This window comes from Toxorhynchites rutilus, chromosome 3 (assembly GCF_029784135.1).
Source record: "Toxorhynchites rutilus septentrionalis strain SRP chromosome 3, ASM2978413v1, whole genome shotgun sequence".
Classification (NCBI taxonomy): Eukaryota; Metazoa; Arthropoda; class Insecta; order Diptera; family Culicidae; genus Toxorhynchites; species Toxorhynchites rutilus.
The window spans coordinates 17,790,702-17,808,143 of NC_073746.1; the positions used below are offsets into that span (position 1 = coordinate 17,790,702).

Genomic DNA, 17,442 nt, shown 5'->3' on the forward strand with positions numbered 1-17,442 from the left:
AAAAATGTAGAATAAAAAAATTATATAATCTAATTCTTAACCTAAAAATGCATCAACCTTGAGAAAAATGCCTTCTTTCATTAATCGCGACTACAGTGACAATTATTCGATGTATTCATATTGAATTAATCGAACGATTAACCGACGTCTTTATTCGTTTGTGTTTTTGAAAATTGGAATGTTTCCCTAACACAGACACAGCCTGGGGAAATTGGCATTGCATAACAGATGTAAACTACGGGTACTTTTGTCCTTGCTTGCATTTTTGTAAACCGGAATGTGTTTCCCCAATACAGATTCCGAAACCAAGAAGCTGGGAAAATCGGCATTGCAGATACATTCAGGTCGGCAATACTTTTATTCCCCCAAGCATTTTCACACTCCGGAATTCGTTTTGCTATCACAGTCTACAAAAGCGGGTACAAATGCAACGCTTTGGTTCGATTATTCAAGACTGCATTGGAAGATATCTCTTCATGTCGCCAGCTCACTGAACTTCTACGCATACCGTTTGATGATTAGGCAAAGTATTGATAACTATTTGCTGCGATAACTACTACCATAATGCATGAAATGACTTAAATTGGGATTTGTTTGCAATTGAATTCGTAAATAGCTTCATTCATTCACAAGTTTAATCAATAATTAAATCAATACACAGAAAAGCTAGCTCAGCGCAGTGGCAATATCGTACCCAATGAGGAACATCCGAGGTAGGATCATTGCTAATTGAAGAAATACGATTAATTACTTAGCCAACGGCAGTCCTACGTCAACCTTGCGGTTATATCATAGGTGTAACCCATTCATAGTTTTTTCGTTTGCAAATGCACAATTAGGAAATATCATTCAAGATTGATTATTCATTTGTCTGGCAGATTACAATACCGCCGTAATCTCGCGAAGTGACGCAAGAGGGAAGTTTTCAGTACGAGACTTCTCGCAAAATTGCATGTATAATCAGCATACGCGTACATAACGAAAATCTGATCTGTACAAATTGTGTACAATTGATGTAAAAAAATTGCCATCGGCTTGATTTTAGAAAAAAACAGTTTTATTTAAGCTATGTTACCAACGTCAGTTTGTTGTGGAAACAGCAAATTTTAATCGCTGTTTCCACAACCGATTGGTGTTCATCCGTCAAAGTATACGAGAATCTGTTTACAATCATTTTCTCCAAAATGCCGCCGTTGAGCGGAGCATGAGAAAGAATCAGGGAGAAATGTTCTACACATTTTCGGACTTTGTAGCATGCTAGATATTTTCATTCTTTCAAGATGAGTTTGATTTTATGAATTTAAATATTTGACGAGACTTTCAAACAACGAGCTTCTAAGTAAATGATTTGTAGTTCTAAAACAAAATTACTGTTATAAATGTAGCACTGCACGGGGATCGACTGATTTTGATTAAAACATTTGACATGACGAGCTTTTCAGAAAAGTTTTTTTTCTACAAGAAAGAAGGCATGTGACTCTCATTCGGCTAAAAGTGCATCACTCAATATTTGGCCAAGCTGTTTTTCTTGATATCTCTCAAAAAAGATAAAAATTGGGGTGGAAATAGTCATTCGGAAATATAAATAGTAGAAGAATATTTTCTCAAATTGATTTTATTCCTTTCGAATGCACTTTTTTTGACGTAGGACTACGTCTTTCATTTCTATACCGGGGGGTAAAATCAAAGTTTCGAAAACGAAAGCGTTACGCCGAAGACCGAGATTTTGAGTGTTAATAGCTCCTAAACAACTGAACGAAATGATATGATAAACACTTCATTCGAAAGATAAAATGTCTACGCGTTCTATACTTGTTACTTTCTGATCCAAAAACTTGTTTCAATAGTCTTAAATTTGCTTTCAAAATAAGCTATTGAAATCACCAATCGGTATATAAGCGAGCGCCGCTCGGAAATCCACTCAGTTCTAATTGAACAGCGATTGGAGCATGTTGTCGCTGTTGTGGTGAAGCTCTTCATTTATCATGAAAGCGCGGATGAACGGTGTCACCAAGAGCCTGTTTGTGCACCTTAGGCCAGAAGGGAATCCATCAGGAGGAGAGTGATGCTACAAACGGTTCCCCGGGAAGATCTCGAAGCAGCCGCTACACACACACACATACACGCACGGAATTCTTTCCGTTTGGATCGAGAAAGATCCGGAAAATAATCTGCCAGCTCCTCTAGGAATTTAAAAATACATCCATGTGAAAGAGTTTATTTGAATATTTTCTATCCATGTAACACTGTGACCAAATATGTTTCAATCAAGTGCTATTAACAGATGGTTATCGAGTTAGCATTAACCACTGGTGGGCTTCTAGTATCGAGGAAAATGTGGAAATATCTAATCGTTACTGAAAATAATCTGCCAGTTCCTCTTGGAATTTAAAATTACATTCATATGAAAGAGTTTATTTTAATGTTTTCTATCCATGTAACACTGTGACCAAATACATTAGGTTTTGTGATTTTTCAATCAATCACAATCAACAGGATAGCTTCTGAAGATTATTCTTCCCCGTCAGTAGGATATTTCCGTATCCAATATTGGATGCATAAAACCTTGTGCCTCCAACGTAACGCTCTCGTTTTCGAAGTTCTCCAAATATTCATTCATTCAGAATGAATTCAGATTCAACTTCATACAAATGATCTCTAAATCAACGATAGTCCTACGTCACCCTTGCGGTTATACCATAGATATAACCCACTTCCTGTTTTTTGTTTTAAACTCGTATAGCTCAGCACGATTTGCAAAATAATACTGAAACTAGCATCTGCTTCTCATGATTGCTAGTACTTAACATGCTTTCGTCCATTAAATACGCACTCAGGTGCAAAGATAAGCATGAGAATATCAAATGTATTTTGCAAATACAAAAAAAAAAGGAATTGTTTCGTGCTCACCATGCTTGTCGATCTCGAAGAACAGAGTAATTGAGACAAAAATAGCAATGAAATATGTACTATCTCAAGCAATCTTGCCAATTGAAGCTTTGTCAATTGAGTAGCGGAAGTATACGGGTGTTTTTAAGAAATAGTCATACTTATTTCCGTTTTTGAACGAGCCAGGACCGATGTGTTCGAATTTTATTTGGATAGCGAGCGCAGTGACAGCTCAGGTATCAAGGTATTTTATATCATGAGATAGCTCATTCTTTACGTTTTTCATGTGTTTGCTTTCTCATCCTTCTAATTACACTGAGAGGAAAATCTAGTATATATGAACAATTTATAATTTAGACGAACAAAACGAAATGATTTTTTTGGGATGATACAATGACATTCCATCTATGTGCGATTAAACGGTAAAATAGAAATTTGGGTATCGGGACGACCGCACAATCAGCTACGGCTCGGGACGACCGTATGAAAAAAAATAAAACTCTTAGTAATGTAAGTGCGGATCAGGACGACCGTGCATTTAAATAATTAAACAGAAATAGAAATTTGAGGATCGGGATGACCGTGTAGAAAATAACAAAAGGTTAATAATGAAAGTGCGAATCGTGACGACTGTGCATTTTAACAATGAAACAGAAATATAAATTTGGGGATCGGGACAACCGCACAAACAAGTACTGCTCGGGACGACCGTATGGAAAATAATAAAAAAAATATTAGTAATAAGATTGCGGATTGGGACGACCGTATATCATATAGAAGTAGAAATTAGCGGATCGGGACGACCGTATAAATAAATGCGAATCCAAACAACCGCATGCAAAACAGAGAATGCGAGTTGAGACAATCGCATGATTGGAACTAATAAGAGATTATTAGATGAAAATGGGGTGACTTGGAGATATTTGCTTCCAAAGCGTGGCTTGAATAAGGTGAAAGAAGACAAAAAAATTCGAGGGGTTGTATCCGACACACGACTGCTTAGGACGTAGGACTACGAATTTTTTTTTTAAATTGGTTGGTTCATCATTTCGGATATTATTTGCGAATACTTCAAAATTTCATAAATAACTCTTCAGTAAAAAGTTCCAGGGACCCTGAAAAGGTTTAATGGCTTGCGTGGTTTTGTAGAATCATTTCGAGAAGCAACGACTCTTTCTTGCATGTGCGAGAACAATACACTAATAGGTCATATGTCGCAATTTGTATTTAACGAGAGGCATCTTACGTACATCGTCATTCAGCAAGCATCAAACATGCGCCTAATACACGCAGATATTGCACTAAATTGCTGTATGAGATACGTATATGGACTGAGCCGCTTTGATCACGTGAGTCATCTGCAACAGAACCTCATTGGGTGTCCTCTACAAAACATTTAAGCGCACCGATCATGCGTCTTCTTGTGGAATCTATTAAAGACACTGACTCATACATGCTTCATCGAAAACTGATCCAAACCCGACGTTTGCAGAACCTAGTGAAACCATCTAACACGACATGTTATGCTAATTCATTCTTTGTTCGAGGTGTGGTAAATTGGAACTCATTACCGTCCGCTGTAAAGCGTTCCCCTTCGGAAACAATTTTTAAGAGTGGCTGCATCAACTTTTAGAACCGAGTAAATTGAATTTATTTAGAATAGAATAGTAGAGAATAGGTTACATTATAATTATGTCTGTACCAATTTAAAAACCGGAGGTAGCATGTTTTTAAAAAGATTTACATCTTAAGCTAATGGACAATAAACAAACAAACAAACAAACGCAGTTGCAGCGATAAAAATGAAACATCGCGACAATGACCGTTTATGAAAAAACGTTTCTCGACTTTCGGTCAAAACCGTCAACACAGCTAGGAGCTTGTTGCATCAGAACAGAGCCGATGTGCACGAGAGAAAACTCGAATGGCAACAAAAAGCATAGAAGGTGTGCTATTCACGTGTACAGGAAATGAACAAGTTCTAAGTTTTGCGCAACGAAAACAAGCAACACACACAAAGCCAAACAGTGATGGCTAGAAGCGACCTAAAATCATTTGCATGGCTAGAAGCGACCTAAAATCATTCTTCTCTTGCAATGCCAGATGCACTTCAAGTGAAATATGTGCTACCATTCACAGCTCGAGGGGAAACATAAAACACAAAACGAGCAGAATAAGCGACCTTTGTTGTTTCGGGCACAGAAAGATTCTGAGAATTTTCCTCAGAAGAGATGCAATACTAATACGCTAACGACAGCTTACTTACTATGCAAGGGTGGAGTTTACTTCGCAAATATTCTCTTTTCGCTATCCCTCTTCGTTGTTTCTATTCTAGCGGCTGCATAAGTTGCCCGTTATTGACAGCTTTATTCGGGAAAGTACACAAATGGACAGAACAAATGTATGGGTAATTGGGAATGCTTCCAATTTACATAAATTTAAATCATATATAAACTATGGGATTGTAATGTATAGCATATGATCAGAATCGAAATAAAATTAAAATAAAATTCATTGTCACACACTCACATAACACTCACGCGACGGTATGACAAATTCGTCATCAGTGGTCACTGACCACTGTCCGAGAACAATTCCCCAAAAATGCTGTGCCGAAAAACAATAGGCACAAGAAACTATAAATTACGCATGTAATCCACACGCACTCTTTTTCGCCAATAAATCATCATACGATATACAAGTGTTTAATTCATTCGGTGTGATCTCACAAAGTATTTTTCTATTCGTTTCGTCGTCTCAGTCGGCTGTTAAGCTCACGCGTTTCATCCGGTGACAAAGATCCGTTTCCGCTTAAGTGACGCGCGTACAATTGTACATTTCGGTGCGTTTCTGGTGCTGCATATTGCAGTGAAGAAAGTCCTTCGAAACCGGACTACAGTGTTCGCTTTAATTTCGTACATTTGGTCCTTCGAACCGGATCGAAGGTGTTCCGGCCAGAAAGTGCATCGCGTTTGTCGCTCGAATAAAACTGATATCGGTTCGTTATTGAAACGCGTTAGTGGTTGGAAGTGATACCAAGACGGACAAACATTGCGCCATTGCGTCGTGAATAAGCGTCGGTAATTCTGCTTTCGCAAGCAGTCGAAATTGTGGTCGAAGCTATAAGTTCGTTCGTGTGTGAATTCAACTATCAATAATTGATAAAGCCAGAATTGGCAGTGAGTGCAATCGAAAAATCGCGTATTGCGCTTGGGATAGCATCAAGGCGGATGCTACTCTATTCATTGTGGTGAAGATTCTGAGGACGAGTCGTCCATTTTGCGAACACGACTATTCATGGACGCCACGCCATTTTGGACGCTGAATTCACATCGGAAAAATCCTGCCTATTGAAGTGGTGGAAGGAGCACCATTCTTAAAAATCACATTTCCCGGTCGAGTTTCCCGGTGAGTACGTTCCATATTATTCGCATGTGATTTGCAGTAGCTTCAATTATGTTTTATACATACAATTCAAAGTTGGGTGACTGATTATTAGAGTCATTGTGGCAATTGGTGATTGACGGTACGCGAATCGAGTGGAAAACCGTTTCGCGCCCTCGATTTGCAATACCGCGTAGAAGTGGGTACGTTCGCGACGGGAAGGAGATTCACGATTCGATTAAATAAACTGCTCACTTCCGTCCGATTTCGCGATCGCGATAGATCAATACACCGCGACGGGAAGGAACAATCGATTCGATTTGTGTATTGTTCTCGTTTGGTTCGGTTTCGCCTGAGATCAGCTAGTTTTTGTCGAATAGAATTTCATTGATTGGATCACAATGCCACCGAAAGAGGAGAAAATGCTGGCTGAGCGTTTGGTTCAACAGCAAGGACTTTTTGCAACACGTAACGCAATCGAAAGATTTATTGAGAATTTCGACGCAGAGCGTGATACTCATCAAATCTCGGTACGATTAGAGTCTTTGGATCATGTCAACGCTAGTTTTCTCGAAGTTCAGGATGCCATTGAGAGACTAGACAAATCGGAGATGCTGGAAGAGCATTTGGAAGAACGTGTCGATTTTGAACAACGGTTTTGTGAAGCGAAGGGTTTCCTCCTGTCCAGACGTTCGAACGATGCAAATCAAACTTTGTTAAATACATCGATTACTGCGAATTCATCATCGTACCCTACCAATTTTCACCTTCGTCTTCCGAAAATCGACCTCCCCAAATTCAATGGTGATTTTTCACGTTGGTTGTCGTTTAGGGACACATTCACGTCCATGGTCCACTCGAATGGGGACATTCCCACCGTCGCCAAATTGCAATACTTGTTGCAGTCACTTGAAGGAGAAGCAAAGAAGCCGTTTGAATCCATCGATATTGAAGCAGATAATTACGCTGTCAGCTGGGAGGCCCTGCTTACGAGGTACGATAACCGTCGTTTTCTAAAAAGACAACTTTTTCGAGCTCTTTACGACTTGCCAGTAGTGAAACAAGAAGTAGGCAAACGCATTCACGGGCTGATCGACGACTTTCAGCGTCATGTACGAGCTCTCGCAAAATTAGACGAGCCTGTACACCATTGGGACACACCGCTTATTAACCTACTTTCATATAAATTAGATCAATCTACTTTGAGGGCTTGGGAGGAAAAAACAAGCAATAAAGATGATGTCAAATACGATGAATTTGTTGAATTCCTTTACCAAAGAGTTCGTATTTTGAATACCGTCGGTTCAGATCACCATCAACCCTCACTATCAAAGACGACAACTACACATCAAATTCCAAGAGTGAAATTTTCCGCAAACGCAGTGAATAGTTTTCAAGTTCAGTGCATACTATCCTGCTCAGACAGCCATAACCTTCGAAATTGTCATGTGTTTCTTGCGAAAAATGTCCGTCAACGTCGCGAATTAGTTTCGCAGAAACGAATGTGTTGGAATTGTTTAAGCTCCAGTCATCATGTGAAGAAGTGCAATTCTAAATTCTCCTGTCGCACTTGTCATGACAGGCATCATACGTTGCTGCACGATTCAGCCAAAGTGTCGCAAAACTTCCGTATCAATGTCTTCTCCCGTTCAACAATCGCTTCCATCCACGTCAGGTCGCGTGGATCCCTCCAGTAGTTCTTCAGCTACATCTCAGGTTAGCATGACGGTCCAATCCGCATGCCCCACGGTTTTTCTGGAAACGGTTGTCCTCAATGTTGTTGATGATCACGGAAACACACATAAGGCACGGGCACTACTCGATTCAGCATCAATGTCGAATTTTATGTCGCAACAGCTGGCTAAGAGCCTCTTCAATCGTCGCACCAAGGTAGACGTTTCCATCGCAGGAATCGGTTTATCAACACAGAAGATTAGGAGCGCGATTACCACCACTATCGAATCACCATTTCAACCATTCTCCACGAAGATGGAATTTCTAGTTTTGAAGCATCCATCGGCAGAGCTGCCGACCGTTCCTATCAATACGTCGGAATGGAACATCCCTAATGTTGTATTGGCTGATCCTCAGTTCAATGCCCCTGGGAAAATTGACCTCGTCATAGGGAGTGAATCATTCTGGGAACTGCATACAGGACAAAGAATTTCACTTGGGAATAATCGTCCATGGCTTGCTGAAACGCCATTCGGATGGGCGGTGTCTGGTTCTACGACCAATTCCATTTCACAAACGCCAAACGTTTGTTTCCTTTCCACCGCAAATGATTGTCTGGAAACAGTACTTCAGAAGTTTTGGGAGATAGAAACTGTTCCAACTTGTTCTTCGTTCTCCGACGAAGAAAATTATTGTGAAGAATTATATAAAACAACAACTATTCGTGATCCATCAGGGCGATACGTCGTTTGTCTACCCAGAACAGAAAAACCGGAAGTTATACTGGGAGATTCGAGATCTGTCGCCGAACGCAGACTCTTTAGTTTAGAGCGACGATTGCAGCGAGATCCAGTCACGAGGAAAGCGTATCATCGCTTCATGGATGAATATGTGCAACTTGGACACATGGAGCAGATTAAAGGACCTGTGAATGATACCTCATTTTTACCTACCACATCACTCAGTATTCAAAGAGACAAGCACCACAACGAAAACCAGGGTTGTGTTTGATGCTTCGTGCAAGCCAGCTTCTGGTTATTCGCTAAACGACACATTACTGGTTGGTCCTGTCGTCCAACGTGACTTACTTTCCATCGTCATGAAGTTCCGGATACATCATGTTGTAATTGTTGCCGACATTGAAAAAATGTACCGGCAGGTACTGGTTCACCCCGATGATCAGTCATTTCAACGCATTCTGTGGCGATTGAGTCCAGACGATCCCATTTCTACATATCAATTGAAGACGGTTACCTACGGTACATCGTCTGCTCCTTACCTTGCGACGAAAACACTCCAGCAACTTGCAAATGATTATGGTGGATCAGATTTCCACGCAGTGAGATCACTTCGGGAAGATTTTTATGTCGATGATCTGCTCACTGGTGCAGCAGACGTAGAATCAGCAATCAAACTTCGTCGGGAATTATCCGCAATGCTCAGCTCCGCTGGGTTTCCTCTGAAAAAGTGGGCATCTAATGCAACTGAAGTTCTTCAGGATGTGCCGCCAGAGGATTTGGCCATTCTTCCCTACCGTAGCCTCCAGGACGAGCAAGCTGTCTCCACTCTTGGTCTTGTCTGGGAACCGAAGTCCGACACACTCCGGTTCAATGTTCATTTGCCGCTTCCCGCTGCCGTCCTGACAAAACGAAAGGTGATGTCATACATCGCACGGATCTTCGATCCGCTCGGACTAGTCGGTCCTACGATTTCTAAGGCCAAACTGTTCATGCAGCGTTTGTGGGCTCTGAAGCACAACGGCCAAAGCTGGGACTGGGACACTCCCCTCCCATTGAAACTGCAAGAAGAATGGAAACAGTTCCATTCTACACTCAATCTCCTTAGTGAAGCTCGTATCCCGCGATTTGTATCGATGCCTGACTCCGTCAGCATTCAGCTTCATTTCTTCTCTGATGCGTCAGAAAACGCATATGGTACCTGTTGTTACGTCAGGACTGAAACATCCGATAAAATCTCGGTCCAATTATTGACTTCCAAGTCAAAGGTCGCCCCATTGTCAACCCGACATTCCATTGCTAGACTAGAGCTATGCGGAGCACATCTATCTATGCTGCTCTTCAAGAAGGTTAACAACGCCCTTCAAACTCCTTCGACTGTTCACTTTTGGACGGATTCTACCACGGTCCTTCAATGGTTACACGCTTCGCCAAGCCGCTGGAAAACATTTGTGTCGAATCGAGTTTCACAAATCCAACTCAACACCAATGTTGACTGTTGGAAACATGTTGCGGGTATTGACAATCCCGCTGATGATATCTCCAGAGGACTACAGCCTGCAGATATTATCACCCGCACTAGATGGTGGAGAGGGCCACCATGGTTAGCACTTCCTTCTGACTGCTGGCCCATCACCTCATTTTCCAAGGAAGAAACCGCTGGTGCATTGTCGGAAAGCCGAAAATCTCCATTAACTGCAATGACGTCAGTACAGTCTACATTTTGCAATGAATTATTCAGTCGGTTCTCGAGTTTCACCAAGTTACGTCGTGTCACAGCTTTCTGTCAACGCTACATAGAAAACCTACATAGCCGTTTTTTAGCTCAACGTGAGAATTCAGAAAATTTAAAACCATCGAACATCATCATCAGCACTAGTGTAATGCCTGATTCGCTTAATTCGTCGGAACTTCGTAGAGCAGAAAACTTCTTATGTCGTTTGGCGCAAGCCGAAATGTTTGCGGAGGAAATTTCCAACCTTACAAGTGGGGAACGAGTCGCGAAAAATTCGCCACTCAAATGGTTGAACCCATTCATCGATCGAGACAACATCCTTCGTGTCGGTGGCCGGTTAAGCAACGCTCCACTGACGACCGAAACCAAACATCCACTCGTCCTCTCTGCTAAGCATCCGCTCTCTGCTTTGTTGGCTAGTCATTATCATTTGAAGCTACTGCATGCAGGTCCACAACTCATGCTCGCTACTCTCCGCCAGAAGTATTGGATTCTGGGCGGAAGAAACTTGGTTAAATCCGTCTTTCACCATTGCCACACTTGCTTCAAAAGCAAGCCCACACTAGTCCAACAAAGCACAGCCGATTTGCCAGCATCGAGAGTCTCGCCAACCAGACCATTCTCTGTTTGCGGAGTGGACTACTGCGGTCCATTTTTTATAAAGTCACCTGTGAAAAAGCGCGGTCCCACCAAGACCTATGTGGCCATTTTTGTCTGCTTCTCCACCAAGGCAGTTCACATAGAGTTGGTGAGTGACCTGTCCACCCCAGCGTTTCTAGCTGCACTTCGCCGCTTAGTTGCTCGTAGAGGAAAAATATCAGAATTGAATTCTGACAACGCCACGGCATTTAAGGGCGCATCGAATGCACTACATCGCATCTATCGCATGCTGAAGGTCGACGAGGATGAACGGAGACTCATATTCGACTGGTGTGCCGACAACGAAATTCGTTGGAAATTTATTCCGCCCCGCGCACCGCATTTCGCGCGGTCTCTGGGAGGCCGCGGTGAAATCAGCGAAATCACATATGCTGAAGACCATTGGAAATGTCAACATATCATACGAGGACATGCTGACACTTTTGGCACAAGTTGAGATGTGTCTCAACTCTCGTCCTCTCACCCCGATGCCGCAGGATCCGTCCGATCTGGAGGTCCTTACACCAGGACACTTTCTGATAGGTGAAAATACGCAATCCGTTCCAGAGGTAGACCTAATGAGGACTGCAGACAACCGTTTGGATCACTGGGAATTAACCCAGAAGAGGAATTAACCCAAGTCATCTGGTCGCGGTGGTATCCAGAGTACCTTCAGCAGCTGCAGTCACGTGCTACCAAAGGATGTAATCCACCTGTTTCCATCGAAGAAGGACGAATAGTCATCATCAAGGAGGACAATGTTCCCTCAGCTAAATGGCCTCTTGGAAAAATCACCAAGCTTCATCCCGGAAAGGATGGTGTAGTCCGGGTGGTCACCCTGAGGACTGCATCAGCCAAGGAAGTCGTTCGCGCTGTATCCAAGATTGCTCTACTTCCGGTACTCTCCCAGTCATCGAGCATCGAATAACTACGATCCAGGTAGAGCAACCCAAATGGGAGAACTTGCTCGAAGCGCACCTGCGCATAGCACAGGTAATTGCGGTTCCAAATTCTCTAATTTTATCGTTCGATCTACCTGGTCTTTTTTTTCTCTATTCTCGGATGACGTGTGACAACCACTCCAAACATCATTCCTGGCAAGACTACCACACCAACTGTCCATCGCATCGCAATCTTGGATTTGGAACTAGCCTGAAATACGTTTTAGTTGAATCATCTGGCATGATTCAAGGTGGCCGGAATGATCAGAATCGAAATAAAATTAAAATAAAATTCATTGTCACACACTCACATAACACTCACGCGACGGTATGACAAATTCGTCATCAGTGGTCACTGACCACTGTCCGAGAACAATTCCCCAAAAATGCTGTGCCGAAAAACAATAGGCACAAGAAACTATAAATTACGCATGTAATCCACACGCACTCTTTTTCGCCAATAAATCATCATACGATATACAAGTGTTTAATTCATTCGGTGTGATCTCACAAAGTATTTTTCTATTCGTTTCGTCGTCTCAGTCGGCTGTTAAGCTCACGGGTTTCATCCGGTGACAAAGATCCGTTTCCGCTTAAGTGATGCGCGTACAATTGTACATTTCGGTGCGTTTCTGGTGCTGCATATTGCAGTGAAGAAAGTCCTTCGAAACCGGACTACAGTGTTCGCTTTAATTTCGTACATCTTAGAAAATTTCCGATTCGATTGGTATGCAAATAGTTAAAATCCGTTCGCAGCAAAAATAGATATTAACGTTAACTTTATTTCATAAAAACGTGACCTGTTTTCTGATTTGGCACCCTTAATGTAAGACGTAGTCCTACGTCAAAAGAAGAATTCCTGCTAAAGACGTACGATTTTGTTTCTGTTTTCATTATTTTTTTTTTCTGTGTAGAGGGAGGATGTGTGGTACCTGAACAGCATTATGATAACCTTGATCATAACGGCTGTTGTGCTTCGTTGGAATATCCCACCCTTTGTATATATCCTTCAGCCGTCAGTCGGGTCATTTGGCTTTCTCCGGACTCAGACGTATTACGTGTAGCGGGGCGTTGAATTGAATTGTTCTTTGTTCCTGGTGGCCACACCTATGTGCTATAAGCTAAATTCACATTTGAATCACATTTTTTGCAGAGTCCAACCATGCCTTCCATGATAGTATCTAATCACTTAGCGTTTCCTAATAGATGAATATATGAAACCATTGAAACGCTGCTTATATAGTTACTATTCTCAGTTTACTGCACTGCGATGAACATAGAGAAGCAATTTCGTTTTTTATGTTGTAACTACTTTAATTCCTGCATTTGAATTTTCATGTAGATAATGAAACAATCAAATCAGTAGTAAAATATATATATAAAATTGGTTCTTAGCATTATCACTCATCAAATTCGACATCGCATAATTCAACGTACTCAACAATTACTCATAACCTTGGTGTAAGAAAAAAAAAATCAGACTTTAAATAACCTGTCAGTATCATCTACTTATTTTTGTAATAATCAGTTACATAAATGAACAGCCCATTTTATCATGCGTTATCAATATAAACAATACTTAGTATTACAATATAAACAGTTTAGTATCCGGCCAAAGATTTACGATTTAGATACAGCTGTTGTATAGAAATTTTACCGCAAATTCAGCTGTATAGTTTACTTTGCGAACATCTTTTTTTAATACTTAACCCAAGTTAAATAAAACACATCTATATTTTTTTAAACTTATTTCACCTTTAATTCTTTATTTGCTAATCTAATGCAACTAATCTTGAAATTTTATCCTATTTGAATCTCTGGCAAATTAATCCAATAGCCATGTTTATCTATCGGTATTAAAGCCAAAACTTTTATAATTGTAAATTCCTTTGGTGAGTTTTAAATCTGAAGCTGGTTAATGAATTTAAATAAAAGCTTTAAAACATCTTTCAGTTGTTTTTTGTCAATATCTTCAATTTCTTCATGTGGTGGTTAGTTCATTGGAATGTCTCCACAACCTATTTGATTTTATCCTACATCAACTGAAGCTATCGACGGAGACATTTTGACTATTATTGGAAAGGTAAATGCTAACACTACAGGCAAAGCATCCTGGTGGTAACGTCAAGCTATACGAACAAATGTTCATTGGAATGATTGATTGTCCGCGTTTTCCAAATGGAAAATATATGTTTTAATTCGCTAAATCTCTTAGGCTCTTTTTTGCCGATAATATCCTTCCACTGGACAGATCATTTCATCGGAAATTTGCATGGTTATGCTTGTAGGCCAAAAAATAACAATAATGTGTTTTCCCAACACTAATGGTGTTGGTTATTACGTCTCCTCTGCAAACATAGGCAGATAAGGGAAATGGCGCTTACGCCATTCCGTTTTCAAGTTTTTACGGGTTCATTTTTTCACATTTCTTTACAATTTTGCAGTTGTTTGAAGGGATTTGGTATTCTTTATCGATCTATAACATGAAAAGTAAAATGTCAATTCTGGCACTTGCCAAAATTCACTTTGCGAGATCACAGCAGAATAGTCGAATATCATTATTAAATCGAAACATTTCTGAGCACAAAAAAAAGACTGCCACTGATGCTAACCCACCGACAGCGAGTTTGCTCGCGACAAGCTTCAGACATCCATCAACATATCAATATTGATTTATCTCATGTGCCAATTATAGCTTGAAATATGATTCTCTGGTATGAGTCGTTTGCGAGCAACAGAAGCAGCAGCAGCTTTCCTAACGATGAGAGACCGCCCCGAGCGAAAGCTGAGTGAGTATGTGTTTCCGATCCATTGTAAGCACGGAAGGGGAGGGGGAAAACTTTTTGCCCACCGCACATCCTGTCTGAATGAAAGAGTGCAGGTTTTATCTGTTCCCTCCCCTCGAATGCCTACCACTGAAATGGATGGGAGGGTGGGAGTATCATGTTGCTAATCAGAATATGGTTTCACCACTAATTAGTATTGATACTGACGGGAAACAGATTCAATTTATGGTTTTGGATGGAAAAATAGAATGCGCCAAACACATACTCTACAATTGGAAAACCAAGTGCATCGTAAGTGCTACCGAGAGTGGTTTACTTACAAACAATTCTGCCACTATTACTAATAGCACTTGTCAGAGAGCACTGTTGCGAATTAGTCAAAATCAAAGTAGCCATTAGTTTCCATTCAGCGAACCCTCCTGCAAACGACTCTCCGTACCGATGCCTGCTATGCTTTCCTCTGGAGGAAAGTGCACCGCCACCTATGGCGAACCAACTGACTGACTGATGATGAAGACCACCCATTCTCTTTCTGAATCGGTTTGGTCTTGTACGGGACAACCGACGGTTTGTAAGAAATGATAAGGTAATTTGGTAATTTGGTAATTGTAGCATTGCGTTATTCATTTGAACTTACGTTCTGTAAAGTTTCTAGCAGAATTTCCTCGTCTCAATGAGTATTACAGGCATCATTTTTTATTAGTAGGGCAAATGATCTAGGTTTGTCCGATTTGGGGTGTTTTTACGCTACTAGTTAATGCAAATCGATTTTTCTTCATGAAAATCACACATAACCGATACGAGTTTGAGTTTGTTGAAAAGCCCCAAGTCTCTAGTTGCTAATACTACCATAAGGTGTTGAAATGATTCAAATTGTTATGTTTTTGAACGATTTTCCTTAAAGAGGAATTATGATCATGGTTTGCCCAAAAAATGATCATGGTTTGTCCGGTTTTAGAAATCACCATTTTTGAATGAAAACATTCGAATTCACAAGTAGATGTTGCATTTATGATTGCGTACTGTCATCATATTGATCCATTCATAATTTAGGCTTTCTTCAGAATATTACCTTTTCTTGGGCATTTTCAAAGTGCTACCCTCAACACACTCAACACAGGGAAACTTTATTTATGCTATGCGCGAAGGACACAATAAACAAACTGCAGCGCGCCAAGCGGTTACCACAGAAATCATGTGGACAAAATAACATTGAGTAAAAACTTTAAAACATGTGATTCCGTAAAATCATGAAAAACACAACTTTATTTACATGTTTTGAAACATTCGAATACCTTATTTGACACAGGAGCGCTGAATTGGAGCATTCAAAAAAGTGGGCAAACCATGATCATATTTTCGACTGGACAAACCAAAACCATTTACCTTACTTATTTGTGATGCCTATGCCAATTAACACGCTGTGAATTTATTCTGAGTGGTAAGCAGGGCCTGAAATCTTCGAAGGTGAAAAATGAAGACAGAGCCTGCTCTCAGTAGCTTCGATTCGACTAGAACTGCTTCGGCAGTCGCCGTCAACAAAAGGTGATTTGACTAGCGTTGACTAGCGAGGATGACTGATGAACTAGTCCAGTCAGTGGTTATTCTAACTGACGCGACTAATGAATACATATCTGCCTCTACATTCAACAGACTTCAATCCTAATTTATACACCCCTAAGAACGAAATTGTTACCCGCGTACGCAATCTTATGTTTACGTCCATACAAAGAGGAACGAAAACTTGATTTCTGTCTTTTTTCTTGTAGTTATCCCATTAATGGGCGGTTTATTGTCTACCCATTGTGAACTATAAAGTAAGCTATAAAGGTCTTTGCGTTAGTATTAGTAAATAGCGTGCAAAATAGCGCACACACACTGAACGTTATTTTATACGTGTGAGTAATTTTCGTGTACGATACAAAAAAAATCTAGCTCACCTGTAGCCTTCGTCAAACCACGTTGCACTCATACATCGATGCATGTATACGTGATATATGGGAGAGAGAGGAACGAATTCGTTTTGGGGGAAGTCATTTCAAAATGCAATGAAGACAATTTGACTGGGAACAAAGAAATGATATAGTCGAGTCGGTAGAGGGAGATAGCGACTAAACGCCCGACTGACTGACCAGTCGTTTTGGCGAAGAAACTGCGTGAAGAAACCAAACGACATTTTCAACTGAATACGGATATTGGTGGATCACTCCATTGATGATAATGGCGGTTCTTCCGGCTGAAGGAGGCCAGGATGATGATAGCTCAGATTTATAGGAATTTGACACTTTGGTCTTGTGGAAGACCGAACCGTTTGGATGTAAACTTGTATGGACACTTAACACTGGATTTACTTACAATCTTTTACATTTGAAGGGTGGATTTGGAATGAATTATATATAGGTAGGGATCTTCTTTCTGCACCTATATATATGCGTTTGATGTTGTATTTCAGGTTTCGCTGCTGGTTGTGGTTGTGTAATGCACCACACACTGCATTTAGAATGGGAGGGAGTGATTTGGATGGGAATAAGGATAGGGATGGACATTGGAATTTGGAAGTAGGATTACTTGCTTCTTTTTCGCGCTGTCAGTCGCGAACAGATATAGTCAGTCAGATAGTCAGCTGACTATCCGCAGTTGACTATGACTATGCCGAG

The 17,442-nt window shown here is 40.8% G+C and overlaps 1 protein-coding gene and 1 pseudogene across 1 annotated transcript; both read left to right on the forward strand.

The window, feature by feature from the left end:
* The first annotated feature begins 668 nt into the window (after window positions 1–668).
* Window positions 669–856, forward strand: LOC129780932 (U4 spliceosomal RNA; annotated as a pseudogene).
* An 8,190-nt stretch (window positions 857–9,046) lies between these two features.
* On the forward strand, window positions 9,047–11,515 carry LOC129772915 (uncharacterized). Its single transcript, XM_055776445.1, has one exon. The coding sequence runs from the start codon at window positions 9,047–9,049 to the stop codon at window positions 11,513–11,515; it is 2,469 nt and encodes an 822-aa protein (XP_055632420.1).
* The last annotated feature ends 5,927 nt before the right edge of the window (window positions 11,516–17,442 follow it).